General features: G+C 54.0%; 1 protein-coding gene across 2 annotated transcripts in view; it reads right to left on the bottom strand.

The window, feature by feature from the left end:
- The window catches only part of SFSWAP (splicing factor SWAP), a 68,615-nt gene that overhangs the window by 42,220 nt on the left and 7,892 nt on the right, over nucleotides 1-18,503 (bottom strand). For both annotated transcript variants that reach the window (XM_003994566.5, XM_006938344.4), the window contains exons 4-7: nucleotides 18,339-18,424; nucleotides 12,919-13,144; nucleotides 11,636-11,748; nucleotides 11,063-11,195 (exon numbers count right to left, since the gene is read on the bottom strand). In XM_003994566.5, coding sequence (XP_003994615.2) covers nucleotides 11,063-11,195; nucleotides 11,636-11,748; nucleotides 12,919-13,144; nucleotides 18,339-18,424 — 558 coding nt within the window. The remainder of the gene's footprint in view (nucleotides 1-11,062; nucleotides 11,196-11,635; nucleotides 11,749-12,918; nucleotides 13,145-18,338; nucleotides 18,425-18,503) is intronic.

Below are 18,503 nucleotides of genomic sequence, written 5' to 3' on the forward strand. Positions count from 1 at the left end.
AGAGCCAGTTCAGGGGAGACAAACCCCAAGTGAACGCGTTAAGAATGAAAATGGCTTCCCTGAGTGCCACGGAGAAAAGAGTTTATTCTTAAAAACAACAACAACAACAACAACAATCTGTTTTACTCACACGAGACACAAGACGTCAGGAGGCCAGAGCGTGACCCTCCAGGGGCAGGGCCCCCCCCCAGGGCCCCCCCCCCGCCCCGCCTGCACCTCAGCGTCTCACCTGTCCAGGCCCAGGTCAGCAGCCGTGCCCCCCCCGGCTGCCTCCACTGGGCCTGCGGATGGCCCTGGCTGTGCACCCCTGGGACCTTCCTCGTGAGTTCAAGGGCTTTAGGACCCGCTTGTGTTTGAGGATTCCAGAATTCCCATCTCCAGCTCCGAGTGGAACTTGCACATTAATTGCACACCCCACCGGGCCACCTCGTGAGTGGTTCACACCAGGGAGTACAGACTGGGATCCCTGCCTGCCCCGCCCCCGCCCCCGCCGCACCCCCAGGGAGCGGCAGTGCCTCCTGGTGGGGCGGCACACTGCACGACTCCTCCCAGCGCCTGCTCAAAAGTTCCGGGAGCCCTGCCTGGACCAGACACGGCTGCCCCCACCCCACCCCCTGCCAAGTCCCCTGTGCCACATGGCACGACCCCCCTCCCCTCTCCGTCCCCCAGCTGGACTTCCTCCCCGACCACGCCTCTGGCACGGTGACCTCTTGGTCTCCATGATCCCCCACGACCCGAGGAACCTCGCTCACCGCTATTCCTGGCGTGGCACGACCACAGTGCCGATCTGCTCGGCGACTGTCCAAGTTACGCACGGGAGGATGAGGACTGGGAGGGTGTGAGGGCACCCTGCAGCAGCCAGGGCTACTAGGCGACGGGCCCAAACCTGAGAGACCCGAGCGACAGGACTCAACCCACCGTTCTGCGCCTGTCTGGACTACCTCCCACCCACGGGAGCAGCATGAGGGCATGTTCAGACATTCGAGAACTAAAAGAATGTGCGTCCCTGTGTACCCGACGAGAGCACAAGCTCCAACAAAACACAGGAGTAAACCAACCGATCAAGCAGGGGAAACCCCAGGCACTAACACAGGAAAGCAACAAAAAGTCAGGGAACAGAGGGCTGCAGGCCGAGAACGCGGCCACTCCAGACCGGAGCAGGGGCAGAAGGCTCCAGAAACACGACTGTCAATGCCACCCAAACGTAGGCCACCAGCACGGCAGACCAGAGAGCACGTCGCGCAGGCACCTGCAGTCTGTAGGGCCATCGGATAAAAAGAAGTCCGTAACATGAGAACATTTATATTCCAGCAAAGTCTCTGATTCTGGGATAGAGCAGGGGCTGGCAAATGCTTACAGCCAGACAGTAAATATATTACCTTTTGTGGACCAAGAGGCAAAATTAGATACTCAGAGTATATAAATGAGTATTTACATGATACTGAGTATACAGATACTCGGAGAAAGAGAAAAAACAAATTCCCACACGGTTTTTAATTGATGAAATTCAAATTTTAATAGAAATAACTGAGTGGCTTTTTAGGGGGTAGTACAGGTCTACACATGGGAAAAATGACATTCTTTCCATAAAGGAGGACACTTCACTTAGCTGGGGTTCTAAGTCAGTGTTCTCAGCAGCAGGCTGTGAAGATGTGTGGCAAAGCTTGTTCTCAGCTCACGGACACACACACACACACACACACACACACACACACACACACACACACACCTGGCCGGGTTCATGGTCACACACACAGGCAGCGGCCGGGTCTACATGCAGCCTGCAGTGCACCTAGACCCGGACAGGGTCGCACGCCTGGCAGTTTCCAGCTAAAACACCTCCCTTCCCTCCACAAACTGGAATTTGGGTTTTTCAAAAGTCAAACTTTTCTGGAGAGCTGTTTAGAAATGCTCTTACAACCTCGGTGGCTGACAACCTTGAAAGTATTTTCAAACACATGCAAAAGTTACAGGAGTAAAACCTGCCCTTACTCCCATTATTTGGGTCCGCCGTGTTCCCTGCCATTCTGTGACCACACGTTCAGGGATTTCTGAGGCACGGGTGGACTCTGTGGACAGGATGGGACGCACGTGCCCAAACACTCGCAGGGTCTGATCTCCGACTTAGGTCCACAGCGACCCAGTCAAGGCCCCACCCTGTAACACTATGCACAGAACATACAATACTGTAGACAATTTCCCAAATCACAAGGCAGGTTCCTTGATCTCTATTCAAGCTAGACTTTGGGGGAAGCCACCAGGCAGCAGATGCGTGCAATGCCCCGGGGACCTGCGCATCACACACGGCGCCACCTGAGCCGCCCCTCCCCTGCCCTCTCATGTGCTTACCCGGCTGACAGAGCAGTGTCAGGATAAACAACTTTCATGATGATTTCACTATCAAGTTCTACACGGCTACCTCTTCTGCTGAAAATAAACCCTAATAAATGTTCTTTCAGTATCTAAAGAGTCAGATCCCGAACTCAGAATTAATCTCACAGCCTGTCTACTTGATTAGAGAACTTTCTTCTGCCCACAATTAAAAAAATTATGCTCGGGGCGCCTGGGTGGCTCAGTGGGTTAAGCGGCCGACTTCGGCTCAGGTCACGATCTCGCGGTCCGTGAGTTCGAGCCCCGCGTCGGGCTCTGGGCTGATGGCTCAGAGCCTGGAGCCTGTTTCCGATTCTGTGTCTCCCTCTCTCTCTCTGCCCCTCCCCCGTTCATGCTCTGTCTCTCTCTGTCCCAAAAATAAATAAATGTGGGGAAAAAAAAACATTAAAAAAAAAAAAGTTTTGAGTTCTTAATCCCGTACCGGGTTCTGGAGGCCTGTGACATAAAAACAGATTCCGGAGAGTTCTGGGTGAAGACGGGGAGTGGTTCAAGCATGCAGCCCGAGCTGCAGGGTGGAGGTGCTCGCAGGGAGGGCCTGCGGGGTGGCTCCGCCCTGGGAGTCCCTGACTGCGGAAGGACACCTGCTCTGGGGGAGCTTCGGGATCCACAGGAGAGCAGAGAGTGGGTTTTCCAGAGAAGGCTGCACTTGGAAGGGAGGACAAAGGGGCTCAGAGAAGGCAGGACACGAGTGTCCAGGGGGAAGCGCCGCAGCATCGGGTCAAAGGTCGGGGCAGGGCTGCCAATGCGGGTGGGAGAGACGGCAAGGGAAAGGCGAAGTGCGCAGGCCCGCCGTGGCCAGACCCCGGGAGCCGAGCACCGCACGTGAACGGCGAAGACAGGAGTCTGGACATAAAGAGAATGCACACAGTGTCTGCACTTTCTGGGCCACAGATGAACCTGGTGAGACGAGTTCCACGGAGCACAAAGAAAAGGAAATAAAACCACCACTGAGATGAAGAGGGAGTTGGGCTTGCTGCCTGTTCCTGTGCCACCGCCTGGAACCAGAGGCCCGCGACAGAACACAGTTCCCTGGAAATGAGAAGCCGATCACTCCAGGACGGCTGGGGAACAGGCCAGGTCAGAAGCCGGCCCCTACCTTTCCACAGCAACATCCGAGCCCAGGACCCGCTGGCTGCGCACGGAACCCTCCGCCAAGCTGCTCTCTACGTGAGAAGGGCAGAGACGCGTGCCAGTGACATCTCAGAGAATGGTGTCCAGGAGCGATTAGTAGAAAACCAAGCAGCTAACACACCCGCGCAACCAGTTGGGGGCGATGGCCGGCTGACGCAGGCTTCTCAGGGTAGGAAAGACCAGGTCAGATGCCAGCTTACAGAGGGCTCGGAGACAGAAGACGCTCCCCAAGACGTTTATACCCAGACAAGTTTTCCTTTCTACACGAAGGTGGGAGGGGGCGCTTCTCGAGCGAACGAGAACATGTGACCAGGACCCTCACGACGTGTGTCCGCGAGACTCAAATCGCCAGAGAAGAATCAAAGAATGGAGCAAAGGGGTGTCTGGGTGGCCAGTTAAGTGTCCAACTCTTGATTTTGCCTCGTGTCATGACCTCGCAGTTCGTGTTAGAGCTCTGTGATGTTGGCTCGGAGCCTGCTTGGGATTCTCTCTCTCTCTCTCTCTCTCTCTCTCTCTCTTTCTCTCTCTCTCTCTCTCTCTCTCTCACTCTGTCACTCTTCTGCTTGCTATCTCTCAAAATAAAAATAGACTACAAAAACACAACACAACACCAAAGAACTGGATGAAGCAGAGGCACCCTGGCGAGACCCTCACACTCAGGACGGAGGCCGACCACGTGGTGTCTTGGGCCACAAACAACGTAAATCTTACTCTTACAACTGAAACATAGTACTACTGCTCAAAAATCAGGAGGCAGAGGAGGGGTGAAGGGAAGGGATTTTAGGACTATTTTAACTTCCTCTAGTTTCACAGTTAATAACATCTAAGATAAAAACTGAGCTTTAAAACGAATCTATGATTTCAACCTCTTTATTTCCTAATCACTAGAACTGAATTCCTTTTTTTTTTCTTTAATTAATTTATTCTGACATAGAGCATGAGCCAGGGGAGAGGCAGAAAGAGAGTCTGAAGCAGGCTCTGAGCCGTCGGCACAGAGCCCGACGCGGGGCTTGAACTCATGAACTGTGAGATCACGACCCGAGCTGAAATCCAGAGTTGGACACTTAACAGACTGAGCGACCTAGGTGCCCCTAGAACTGAATTCTTCAAGTATGGAAACTTTTATCTGAGGTTCAGCAATGACTACGCTTTATTGATTATAGGTTCTTCTATTAAATTCGAGTAAGATGAAAAAGCTTATTTCTACTTTAACACAAATATTTTTTCAAAATTTTTTTTTATGTTTATTCAGTTTTTTTTTTATTTTTTTTTTAATTTTTTTTTCAACGTTTTTATTTATTTTGGGGACAGAGAGAGACAGAGCGTGAATGGGGGAGGGGCAGAGAGAGAGGGAGACACAGAATCGGAAACAGGCTCCAGGCTCCGAGCCATCAGCCCAGAGCCTGACGCGGGGCTCAAACTCACCGACCGCGAGATCGTGACCTGGCTAAAGTCGGACGCTTAACCGACTGCGCCACCCAGGCGCCCCTATGTTTATTCAGTTTTGAGAGACAGAGTGCAAGCAGGGGAGGGGCAGAGAGAGGGAGACGCAGAATCTGAAGCAGGCGCCCGGCTCCGAGCTGTCAGCACAGAACCCAATGCGGGGCTCAAACTCTCGCATCACAAGATCGTGGCCTGAGCGGAAGTCGGACGCTTAACCGACTGCGCCACCCGGGCGCCACGACACCCAGCTTTCTAATCCGTATTTTACATAAAGATGACCTGTGTGTTCTCAGACAGAAGATTCTCACTGTCCTCCTCCTTCACTACAATTACCTCAGTGTTGCCCACTGTGTCAGTGATGCTCACCTAATGCTAAAAATATTTATTTCTGGGGCGCCTGGGTGGCGCAGTCGGTTAAGCGTCCGACTTCAGCCAGGTCACGATCTTGCGGTCCGTGAGCTCGAGCCCCGCGTCGGGCTCTGGGCTGATGGCTCAGAGCCTGGAGCCTGTTTCCGATTCTGTGTCTCCCTCTCTCTCTGCCCCTCCCCCGTTCATGCTCTGTCTCTCTCTGTCCCAAAAATAAATAAACGTTGAAAAAAAAAATTAAAAAAAAAAAAATTAAAAAAAAAAATATTTATTTCTGGGTGGTGGAATCTTGGATATTATTTTTGGAAATCTTGGAAAATATTTTTACTTTCTTCCTCCTATGTCTCTTGACTTACAATAAAAGCATTAAAAAAAATTTTTTTAATCTTTATTTTTGAGAGAGAGAGAGAGAGAGAGAGAGAGAGAGAGAGAGACAGAGCATGAGCAGGGGAGGGACAGAGAGAGGGAGACGCAGAGTCCGAAGCAGGCTCCAGGCTCCGAGCTGTCAGCACAGAACCCAATGCGGGGCTCAAACTCACGAACCACGAGATCATGACCTGAGCCGAAGTCGGATGCTTAAATGACTGAGCCACCCAGACACCCCCAAAGGCATTTTTTTTTAAAAGGGGTTTGGAGACTAAGTAAAGCACTTCAAGGTCATGATTTTGCAAGTTAAAAGAAATGCTGTGAACAACAGTAAAATCACACTTAAAAAAGACCAGAGCAGAAGCAAGAGAATGTCTAGTTTAGCCACATTAGATGGCTTAATTCACTTAAGTTATTTACAGAACGAAACACTTAAAAAACCTGGGTTGGCATTTTATTTTTAAGAAACTGCCTGCTATACTAGCGGGCAGTGTTTCAATATTCCTGCTTCCTGCATAATTGTATTTACTACACTCGTCAGCAAGGATTTATGGCTATAGGGCAGGAGATGACCAAGTAACAGAAAGTCACTGTCAGGCTAATGAATGGAAAAAACCTGTCAGTTTCACACATCTATGTATAAGGAGATTTTAGGAAAAATTCTTCTGGAAGACAAACGGGCATGAGGCACCTGGGCGGCTCAGTCGGTTGAGCGTCGGACTTCAGCTCAGCTCATGATCTTGCGGTTCGTGAGCTCGAGCCCCGCATCCGGCTCTCTGCTGTCAGCACAGAGCCTGTTTCAGATCCTCTGTCCCTCTCTCTGCTCCTCCCCCACTGGTGCACCCTCTCTCTCTCAAAAATAATCATTTGAAAAAAATAATAAAAACATAAAAATAGGCCCTCTTCTTCCAAGGCTGCCTAAACCCAGGAAAATCTCTCATCAGCAAGAAGTCAGTCATGAGGACCGAGGGGCTTGTTAAACACTTGCTGATAGGAAGGGCTGGAAAAGCTTGGTGACCCCACCGGGAAGGAGGGGAAGGCGAGCTCTGGCAGGAAGAGCGATGACCGGGACCACCGGGGCCTGGAGAGACACCAGAACTGACAGTCTTGACACTGTGCTCACATGGACCTGTGAAGAATTCACTGGGGACACTAATGCAGTTTCAAAGCAAGCGTCACGTCGCCCTGCGCTCTTCCACGATCCAGGTGGCACAGATGGGCAGGTGATGGAGCCCCCCCCCCCCCCCCCCAGGGCCCTATTCCTGCAGGCCGTCTCTCACCTGTCCCGTCAGGGACGCTGCCCCCACTTCCGAATCCAACACAGTGCCGTCCTCCTACGCCCGCCCCTCCGCCCCTGGCCCTGGCCCTGCGCGCGGACGGCTGTTCGGGGACACGTGGGGTGGCTCGGTCTTCCACCGGCACTAGAAATCTCGCTTGTGAGGCCCATCCCTGTAGCTCCTGCCTTCCCTGTGTTTGGAGACTGACTGGAAACCCGTGGCCGGGGGCACTCGGTGCGGATACCGGCAGGAAGGGCCCTTGGCTTCTCCGTCGGGCCGCAAAATCGCGCGCCCGGCAGGCTTCACCTGTGCTTTAGTTCATCTCGACAATTAAGGAATTCAAACTTGGTAACGTGAAATAACACTTCAAACAACCCAGAAACCTCAATTTTATCCCCAGACTCCATCTCTCCAGGGTTCTTACGTGCCCGCAAGTGCAGGCCTCTCCGCCTTCAGTCCCGCAGTCTTCCCGGGTGCTGCAGGCGGGTTTAAGTGACACGCTGGCCTCTCCCTCTCCAGGGCTCGGGCTCCGAAGCGTGCAGACACGATGCCATTTGGGTGAGCGGCCCGGGGAAACCCTTTAAAAAGACCGCGTGACCATTCTGACCTTCCCGAATCATTCACACAGCAGCTTGTGTGGACTTCTTCCCTACTTGACTGTAAAAGTGGCTGATCTCTCAGTTTTTCTGCTTCCTAACTAATCTTTTTCTATTAGTGGAACATAACGTTGTCTTGTCGGCTTAAGAGAAATAACTCGCCATCAGTTCAAGCATCCTCACGCCGTCCCACCAGGCCCCTCGGCTGGAAGCCGCTGCACTGCCGGGCAAAGAAGAGGCTCTACCGGGGCCGTTTCCCAAGGCTCTTTCCCGGAGAGGGCCTTGCCCACCACTTGGCTGAGGGGCACCCCCCGCGTCCATCCGGGCTGGCTCTGCCTCGGTGCCCACCCCCCGTAGCTCCTGGCTTCCCTGCACACTAGGGTCGGGAGGCTCCTCTTTCCTCAGGCTGGGCCTGTTTGCTTTCACAGCAGAGATCTCGTCTGAAGTGATTTTTTCCAGGTAAACGGCCATAACGAAGTTTTTAGTTACAATTTATGCAAAGGATGGAAGGCCGGTGCTTACAAGACTACGGGCTAGGGCAAGGGGCTGGGCGTGAGCCGTGAAGGCCCAGACCGCGGGCGCGGCAGGTGGGGACACCCCATGCGAAGGGCCCAGAGCACACCTTGTGTTCACGTGGTCCGTAGGTGCCCCTTCCAGACCTGCTCCTGCAACAGACTGGGTTTAAACCACCGACTAGTCAGGCCTTGAGAGCTCTTCTCTTCTGACAGCCCACAGACTATCTGCTGGGGCTCCTTTCCCATCACTGGGCCTCCTTTTCAAACTTCTCAAAAAAAAAATTTTTTTTCACATTGTTGCTATTTTTTAGACAGCCCCGAATCTGACCACAGAATAAAAAAACATCTTTGAGGACCTGAACACAGGTACCTCACGTGTGTCTCTGCTGGGCACTATTCTGGTCTGGAGCCAAATTCAAGCCTGAGGCTCTTCCTAGAAATTGGATCAGTCTGTCCAGGCCTCCTGCCCCACCCTGCGAGCCCCTGACCCTGGACAGATGGCTGCTGTGGTGACCCTAAGGGCTGATGCTCTCCGGGGGCCCTCACGGGATGCTCATTCCCCAGCAGGCATGCCCCCTCCCCCCCCCCCGCCCTCCCACTGCACAGCCAAACTTCGGGGGTCCTCTCTCAGGAGCACATTTCCATGCCCGGCCTGCCTCTCCCTCCCACCTGACCTCACCTAGTCCTCCACGAGAGCGAGCCTGCTCTCACTTCCGGTAATGAGGGGTCTACAGGAAATCGGGACACCTCCCAGCCCCCTTTCCGAGAGGGCAGTCTCCACAGAGGAGCTCTGTGACACTCCACCACCCCCACGCCCACGACCCCTTCCACTTCTACGGCTGAGGCTGGATGCAGGGGGATGCCTACAAGCAGCACCCACTTTGCTGTGTTTTTTCTTAGACTGCCTTCTATTTTTACAAAATATGAGTTCATCGCTGACATTTGTAAATCGAGATGTTTCCCATAAACATTCTGGATTTCTCGCTTCTCTGCAAAATCTGGAACTCGGCCTCTGCCTCTGGCACAGCCGCAATCCACGTGTAAGCAGCTAGGGGCCCTGTCGGGACGGACTCTTTCGTCTCTGCTGGCTTAGACAGTTTAGCTGTGAGGCCGGCCCCCCACGCAAACATAACGCCAGGCACGAGCCCCAAATGCACCGTCTCACACTTGCCGGTCACTCTTGCACTGCGAAGCACCAGAGATGTGAAGACGACAACTTCACCGAGGAGGGGTCCTAACCGGTGCCCCCTGCTGGAGCACCTCCTGGGGAGAGGGGGTCACGGGTCCAAGCGGAGAGCCAGCGCAGTTACACCTGCCTGATGGAGGACCTGGCGGAAACGGGGCTCTGGGACCCCCGCAGTGAGCACAAGTCCTAGAGCGGCCACTCGGCCCTCCTGCCCAGACGCCCCGCGCCACCGCCATCCTCGATACACACCCATGCTCACAACCGCGATGTGCAGAGCCAGTGGTCAGGTGACGGCCACCCCGGCCCCCAGCCTCTATCCCTTTCCCGTGCAAGACCGTTTAATAGCTTCAGGGTCCAGGGGACACACACGGACAGGGATTCAACGACGGGGCTGAAGAAGGAACACCAGGACGCCGAGAAGCGTCCTGTTCGGCGAACGAGCGGGGGTCACTCCTGACTCCCGATTCACCCGTGTGGCCGTGTGTGCACACAGCACTCCCCGTCGTGAGTGCACGCCGCACATCCCAAGTCCCGTAAAGGGTTTTTCCAGGACACACGCACTAAGTTCACTCGAATCACCGACGTTACTGGAGCACCAGCCACACACACTGCCGCGTGTCACACCAGGAGAGAGGTGTGGGAGGGCACGGTTGCTGGCCGACAGAAGCTTAAACAGCGAGCAGCCCGCGTCTTAAAAGAGAATTAATCGGGGCGTGTGGGTGGCTCAGTCGGTTGAGCATCCAACTTCGGCTCAGGTCATGATCTCGCGGTCTGTGAGTTCGAGCCCCATGTCGGGCTCTGTGCTGACCGCTCGGAGCCTGGAGCCTGTTTCAGATTCTGTGTCTCCCTCTCTCTCTGCCCCTCCCCCATTCATGCTCTGTCTCTCTCTGTCTCAAAAATAAATAAACGTTAAAAAAAAAAAAAATTAAAAAAAAAAAAAAAGCACTCCTTTGAAAAAAAAAAAGAAAGAAAGAGAATTAATCTCCTGCTGATTTTCCAGACTCTGACGGGGCAGGCTTTGCAGACGGCCCCTCACGTCAGACCTGCAGGTAAAGAATGAGCACAGATCCCTGCAGCTGACGGCTCTTCTCTCGTTCAGGGTTTAACTGCTGGGTACAGAAATCTTAGAAAGATCTGTTAATGAGACCGAGGTCAAATACTTTCAAATAATTCCTTGAATAGAAACTCAAGATTTGCCTTCCGTTAATAACCTGTAGGTAATTAAACAGACAAAGAGCTAGCACACAGCCAGGAGAGGCAGGAGCTGCAACTAACTACCTCTAAGGGGCACGGCAGACGGTCTCGAGCTGTGTCTGTTCTGGGAAAGCCACCGCGGCAGACAGGACCGCAAGGCCCCAACATGCACTGCCCTGTGCTTCCTAACGGAGCTCTGACTTTGGTCGGGGCCGCGACAGGTCAGACTCCAGCCCCCGCCACGGGCCGGGGCGACCGGGCGAGACCACCCCGTCTGTGAGGGCTGAAGGGAGACGCCAGGCGTGGCTTCCGGGGAGGTCTCTGAAGAAGGACAAAGTCACCGGGCACCTGCTTTCCGGCCCTGCCCGTGTCCTTCACCCTCCCGGATACAGAGCTGATGCTGGACGCGGAGCGGCCATCTGTCAACATTAGGTGACAGGCAAAGGGATGAGGCCGCGGGCTAAAGAGGGCCGAGCGTGCAGGCCCGGGGCCCCGCGCCCCTCACGGCACCCGGGCCGGCCCCGCGCCCCCGTCTCGCGCCCGCGGGGTGAGCTCTGCAGCGGGCTGCAGGCCGGAGGCGCCCAGCGAGGTACTCACAGTCAGCGGTGTACTCCACCTGGGAGGGCTGCGCGGTGCCGTCTGCCGTGGGGGGCGCGGGGGCGGGACCGTCGGCCTGGGCTTTACGGACCAGCGCGGCAAGGGGGTGATCCGGGTCCACCACCTTCAAGGGCTGCAGACAGAGAGGATGCACATCACACCATTTCCTGTGTTTTGAGTCCCACAGAACTTCTTCCGAGGCCGAGCGGGCTCAAGTAGCCGCAGAACACGGCGTATCGGAACACAGCGTCTGGGCTTCAGGACGCCCCGGCCCGCGCACGGCAGGGGCGGGCTGGGGCCGAGCTCTCCGTGTAGCTGGCCGCGAGTCCCAGGGGGATGGGTCGAGGAAAGACGCTCCGATCCTCCCCAAGACCACTCGGGAAAGGAGGGCGGGTGGATGGGCAGAACGAAACCACTAGCGGCACAAGTGGGAGCACCGAGCAAAACACGAAAATGCAAACTATACCTCGAGGAGGATAAAGGAAGATACAAAAGAAACGCGAGCTTGACGAGCTCCCAAAACTAAGTGAGTGGAAGTTTTGTTACGGCATAAAAAAAACAGAAGATGGACACCTTCATCAGCTCCTCCAGGCGGTTACACTTCTTGGAAGCAAAGAGAGACGGGTGCAAGTAACTCCCGTCTTCCTCGTCATCGTCATCGTCGTTGTCAGAGCTGACCCCCGACTCTGCAGAGCAAAAGCAGATTTCAGGATCCTGCTGTACGGTGAGACAAGGTACAAATAAGTGACGTGAAAACTAAGGAGCAGGGGCGCCTGGGTGGCTCAGTCGGTGAGGCGTCCAACTCTGGATCTCGACTCAAGTCACGATCTCACGGTTTGTGAGTTCAAGCCTCGCATCAGGCTCTGCACGGAGCGTGGAGCCTGCTTGGGATTCTCTCTCTCTCCCCGTCTCTCTGCACCCCCCCGAAAATAAATATTACACGAAACAAAACAACCCTCAGAAGCAGACAAAGGCAGGGCTACACGTAATCGTTTCTTGGTTATCTGCCCCAAACGCCTGTGAGAAGTACCCCTGGAGCAGGACGCCGGGCAGAAAAACGGGAGCACGCCCTCGGCCCCGCTGGCAACATCCCTCCAGCGTTTACTGGAGTCTGGAGCCAAAGAATTTTAATTTTCTAGAAAAAAGGCCAGAATCTTGATGAAAGGGAGAACAACAGCAACAAATACTTAAAAAAACTAACAAACGCGGAGAAAATGAGAGCCGTAAGCAAGATTCATGCAACTGTTTTTGAAAATCATGTTCCAGCCGAAGAGAAAAAAATTCAACGGCTAACACACACGCACCGTCGTCCCGCATATTATTCGCAACAGTAACTGGCCTTTGTACTAAGAATCCCAAATTTAGGTAGTTAATGAAAACAACAGCTTGAGGTAGAGATGAGTAAAAAAGCGGTAACAAAGTAACCTTTCATCTTTGTGCGCGTAACCTAACCTCAGCCCCTAAGCCCCACGCACACGTGGACCGCTAGAACGCGCTCTAGAAGCAGGGGACTGTTTTCTCCAGGAAATGTTAAGCAGGCAAAACGAGAAAGAACGTTTCCAACCCAGGTGATTATGTTCTGATAGCATCGACGTTTAATTATAGTTCACTTCTCTGCGGGAACGGTAAGAACCTAATACGCTCTCAAGACTCAGTCGAGAAGAGCTGGGCACCACCCTCCGGGGGCATGAGCAGGTGTAACGACCACGCCGTGCTGGGGAGGGGGGCTGCTGCACAAACACTCTGGGCAGCCGAGGTGCAGGCCGCAGCCACCCCTCCGCACAAGGGCCGTTTTACCCCTCCCAGAGGCCGCCCCGCACAGGCCCCGCGTCCACACATGACGGAGTCTCACATACTCTTTTTCTCCTCGTTTCTGTTTTCTGCCAGCACTGTGTAGCGCCCCTCTTTCATGGCTTTCTGGATGAATTTGTAGTAGGGGTTGAGGTAGTGATCAAAGCGTAGAAAGTCAAACTGAGAGTTCCGGGCCTGCTTGGCTTTCAGCATTATCTCAAATTGTGCTCCCTGTTTGCACACAAAATTGGCTGTGCGCTCGATGATAGCATGCATTTTGGCTGTTGGTGGCTATGAAAAAACACACACATTCACGTTACAAATTTTTCCTCTTTTCCACTGGCCCCATGACTTAAAACACAGAACTAACCCCAGTTTCTCCGTTGATGATGGGAAAGAAGAAACACTGCGGCTGGAGAGCCCGGCCCCCGTTTGCACGACACGTGGTCTGCTTCTGGATTCTGCAGCATTCTACGGGGAGAAGACTCGACTCACAGGCCAAGGCAGGCCCATGCCAGCGGCCGCAGAACTGACCCGAGGCGATCTTTTTTCACACCAAGTCACCGTGCTTCCATATTATCAGGGGCTGTGGACCCTCAGAAGTGGTATACGGATTACGCACACAGGCATCTTTCTAGGGAGGGGGGACCCGTTCACCAACTCTGTCGGGAGTCTAGGGATCACCCCTCTTTCCTTCTTAGCTAGGACTAGTTTTTATGGCTCGGGAAGCAGCCTTTTCGAAGACACGGGGAAGGCCGCCTGCTCTCACCTGCTCCCGCACCCTAGACCTCTCCTCGCCACGTGGGTGTGGTCCGGCCCCAACAGGGAGGCTCTCACCCATGGGAACAGAGCGGAACAGAGCGAGTGCTCCTGCCTCCAGGAGGGGTTACTACCAGGATCAGACCCCGCCGCCGGTCTCCTGGGTTTCCTGCTCCTGCCCGCGCCGCCGCTAAGTTACTTCTACCGCATGGCGCTTGGCACTCCCCACCCACAACCAGAGCTGTCAGACCAGATGCTGGAAGCCATACTCCACACTCCGAAAATACTTGCAATGACAAGGAAGAGATTAACACTTGGAAACTGCATGCAAATAAAGCGGGAAACTATTCATTAAAGATGGGCGGCGAAGTATTCAGGATGCTTGCTGTAATTTCCGAACCACATCCTTCATAAAATACAAATGCCTTAACTCCCAGATTAATTCCTGAATAAAGTCCTTCACACTTAAATAGAGGAAGCACCTACAATTAAGGTTATTTACCGGTTCCAAAACAACCCAGGTTCCATGTCAAAGGCCCACTGTGCCTGAAGTACGGGTCCCGAGGCAAATGTTCAGGAAGATTAATCTTTGAGACCGTGTTCCACACACACATCAATCATTAATGATGACTTTAGGATAATGACCTTTAAAGGAAACTATGATCCACCCCCTCCACGGAGAGGTATTCTCCGCTGACCAAACTAACCCGCCGGTTTAAGATTTCTTAAAAATAGGCCCGTTTATGATACAACGTCACGGCAGTTAAAAAGATAGTGGTCACAGGGGCGTCTGGGTGGCTCAGCTGGATAAGCGTCCAACTCTTGATTTCGGCTCAGGTCACGATCTCGTAACTCCTGAGTGGGAGCCCCGCCCTGGGATCTGCGCGGACAGTGACGCGCCAACTGGGGACTCTGTCTCTCTCTGCCCCTCCCCTGCTCATGCTCTCTCTCTCTCTCTCTCTCTCTCTCTCTCTCTCTCAGAAATAGATAAACAAAAAGATAGCGCTTACAAAGCAAAGTCATTACTACAGAAAAACAAAGCACATTACGAACATACTTCCAGATTTGCTACCAGAGCAAGTGGATGAGACCCCAACACCTAGTTTGGAAACATTCTTTGCTGTCACGTAAGTTTTACATAAATCCTGTTCCGTTTAATACCACGATCGTCTCCACCATAAACTGGGATTTCAAGGACGTATATAAATGCGTGTGTCATAAAGACTGATAAGGGTTGAGAAATGCTTGTCCTATTTAAAGGGGGAAACCTTTGGTTGAAGGAAGGGACTGGGCCCAAGAAGGTGGGCTGACACGTCCTCACTCCTCCTGAGTCACACTGACACGGCCGCGGCTCTAACACCTGCGGGCAGACGCTGGGCAGTGGGGGAATCGTACGCGTGGTGCGAAAGCCCACATCAGTGTAAGGTTTCCTAAGAGCTTTGGAAAATGCTGCTGCAGTGTGGGGCCGGGACCTCAGGGAATAGAGGTGAGGGCCCCCGGGAGCAGCTAGGCTGGCCCCCTCCTCCTCTACGATCAGGGGAGGAAAAATGAAATACCCACTTCACTCACAGTCCGAAATACACATCACATCGGATGACATTTCAATTGTAAAAACAAAACGTTAGACACAACAGTAGCAAACATAGCAAAATATTTTTAAAATCTTAGGGTTGGGAAGGGACTTCCAAAAACGAGATTCAAAATGCTGACGTCGCAATGGAATATAGTGACACGTACGACTTCATAAATACGTTCATTCTGCGAGAGGCATCAGCAGCACACGCGCACGGCACACATCGGATGTGCTCAGCGGCGCGGAGAGTCCCTGCCAGTCCCAAGAAAAAGGCAAGAACTCTTCGGGAATGCAGAAATAAATCACATTGCTTTCTGCTCCCACTCCCATCCCGTGGCAACAAAGGCCCTGAATTAGGATGAAAATAACAGTCTAATGCAAACCATCGATCCAGCCGGACTCAGCGGCTCAGAGTTACTCTCTCACACTCTAAACCTCAACGTCTCTCCCGTGCAAACGGGCTGACAGCCGCCCCTGCCTCAGAGCTACTGGGACCACGATGACGGAGTGAGAACAAGAGCAAAGCACCGGCTACGCGGCACGCAGCCAGTGAACGGTAAGCACGCGCTGTCCCTAACCCAGAGATGCAAATGCGCACGTGACGGCAATCACACACCGAATCTTTCCCTGCTCGTCCTCTGGTTTACCAAGTGTGCCCCAACGAGCGCGTCTCCCGGGGCCCACGGGGCAGCACCGCCAGCCCCCATGGCTGACCACAGTGACACGTGACCCTGTGCACCGCAGCGTCCTGGGGGCTGGGGGACACTCCCTCCGCCTTCCCGGTGGTGCTCCGGGTGTGGGCAGGACTCGGGAGGTGACCAAGACGGGCAGGCAGGTCCCTGAGAAGGGGACACGGGGCCGAAAGCACACGCTGGGACAAGCGATGCCAGGCTACACACTCGGGGAGAAACAGGTCCTTGCTTCCCCTGCGACCTGTGAAAACACGCCCAACCACCAGGAGAAGCTAACACACTGTGGGGTCACTCGGGGGCGGCGGTCTAGAGGCCCAGCAGGAGGTGGAGCCAGGACGGCTGCCGGGCTTTGACCGAGGACAGAACCGGTGGCCAGCACCCGCGGCGGCCCATCTGGAGCAAAGGCCAGCACGCACCTCCCGGAACGCCGTGCCTTCTAACTACTCCTCACTCTTCACGCAAACCCCGCGGAGCCTGGACTCATTAGGCTCTAATCCAAAAGCCTGGTTTTAAACGTCAAGAATCCCCCAGGGCGCCCGCTTTCTTTACCGAGCAAGGGCGACCCCCTCCCACGGAGACAGCAATCCCCTCTCTGCGTACGAGCCGGCGATCCCGGCATTAATCCCCGACGCAGGCACCTCTGTCTGCTCCGCTCACCCGCTAATGGGGACATCACGGTGTGAAGCGTGTACGAGCCACTGCCCCCAAATCACAAGTGCTCCCAAGAGCGACACCAGCACAAAGGAAGACAGCGCTGCCTCTAGCGCCCCGACGGGCACTCAACGGCTTCCACACAATCCAACCATCTCCCGCTCCAGGGGCCGCGCCGTAACAATATCACAAGGACTCTTTAAGGGGAACACAGCAAATGACTATCTGCTCTCCAGTGGGCAGTGACTATTCTTAGCTCCAGCAGACCATTCAACAGCTCAGTGAAGCTTAGGCTGGCCCAGGATATACAGCCGTTACGTATTTTAATAGGAAGTGAACAACGCGATAAAATCTATCACGCTTCTGTGTTTATATCTGCATGAAAGTTTAAAAATAATCTTTCACATAAAAATAAATAAAATTCCACATAGTCAACCTTAAATAAAAGCTTTTAGCATTAAATACAGGTAAGGGAGCAACCCGTTTTTAATGGGTCTCCCGTGTAGAATAAACAGCATGTTCCAGAACAAGAACACAACCCATAACAATACACAGAAAACGTATTAATACAAGTCCTAGGATATCAGATGTTCAGAGGACATTTCCAGCTTTAGCTACAACAAGCTGGTAAGTGCTGGAAACGGGGAGGCAGACACAAGTAGCAACTACATTCAGCAAAACCCAAAAGCACGTGGCGCAAAAGCACGTGAAAGAAGGCAGCCAAAGGCAGGGTGAGCGCACACAGAGGACGGATGGGGTGGGGGCAGGGCTGCTCTGTGTCCCGGGCCATCATCACCCGGAAACGAGCGACCAGGGCAGCAAACACAGGCCGAGTGTGGAGACGATGAGACCCTCATGGGCAGCTTCAGCGCCCGCTGTCCACCCGGAGGCTCAGAAGAACACAGGGCACGAGCAAGAATCCAGAACACCTGCATCTGCGGCCCTAGTGACCCAGTAGGAAGACGTCACAGAAAAGCCACACTGAGCGCCAATATCGCTCCCGAGCACGCACACACAGCAGAAATACTCCCAATGTCCCTACTGAACACACAAAAATCCCATCGAGCACGGGGACTGGGGGTGTGAGTCACTGCCTGCCATGTGCACGGCCACGTCCTTCCCTCTCCCTCGCCTGTGAGAGGGGGACGGGAACAGGAGGTATCGCTCAGGGTCCTCGGCCTCACGATACGGCAGATCAAGCAGCCGGAGCACGCCAGGACCGCAGGCGACCCTCAGTGACACCCGTTACCACTCAGCCCGAACTGGACAGGCTCGAGCTGAAGCTGCTGTGTGAGGCGAGCGTGAATCAGACTCCACTCCGCCGGCTCTAGCTGCAGAGTGCCAGGGCAGCCCGGAGGTGCCCCAGGGCCCTGATCACAGGGGACAGGAGGCCTGGCTGCAAGAGCACCCAGGACACCTAAGGTAAAGGCCTACAACTCAAGGGCCCACAAAAGCCACCCCAGCAAAACCCGGGACCAGGCACCTTCACTGAAAGCCGGGCCGCCTTGAGCGAGACTGTTTTTATGTCTGAATGTGGCTAACAGCCTACTCACCGCCAACCGCGCCACTCAACCCCATGGCCTCTGACCCAGTTCCTCAAGCCCCTGATGTGCTGGTCTAGCCATTCTGCTGGGATTCCTCCCTCTCTCTTTAGAGGAAAATGGGGGGGGGGGGGCTTCCTCCATTAACTCACAAATAGTTCGAAGGCCTTAAAACCTAGCCGTCATGACCACGAGTGGGGTCTCGCACAAGCAGTGCCTCCTGACTCACAGGGATCACGATGGACGGTGCTGTGAAGTGGAAAACATACCAGCTCCACGTCAGGCGGCACATTCAACCCCACGGGGGCGACGAAAGGCTCCTCGTTTTCCTCTATGTTTTCAGCCTCGTTTTTTTCTGCGTCAGAAGAAAACGTAAAGTTCAGAACAACCATCGGGAAGAAGGCAGCCACAGACAGTACACAATGGAGGGAGAG

This window comes from Felis catus, chromosome D3 (assembly GCF_018350175.1).
Source record: "Felis catus isolate Fca126 chromosome D3, F.catus_Fca126_mat1.0, whole genome shotgun sequence".
Lineage (NCBI taxonomy): Eukaryota > Metazoa > Chordata > Mammalia > Carnivora > Felidae > Felis > Felis catus.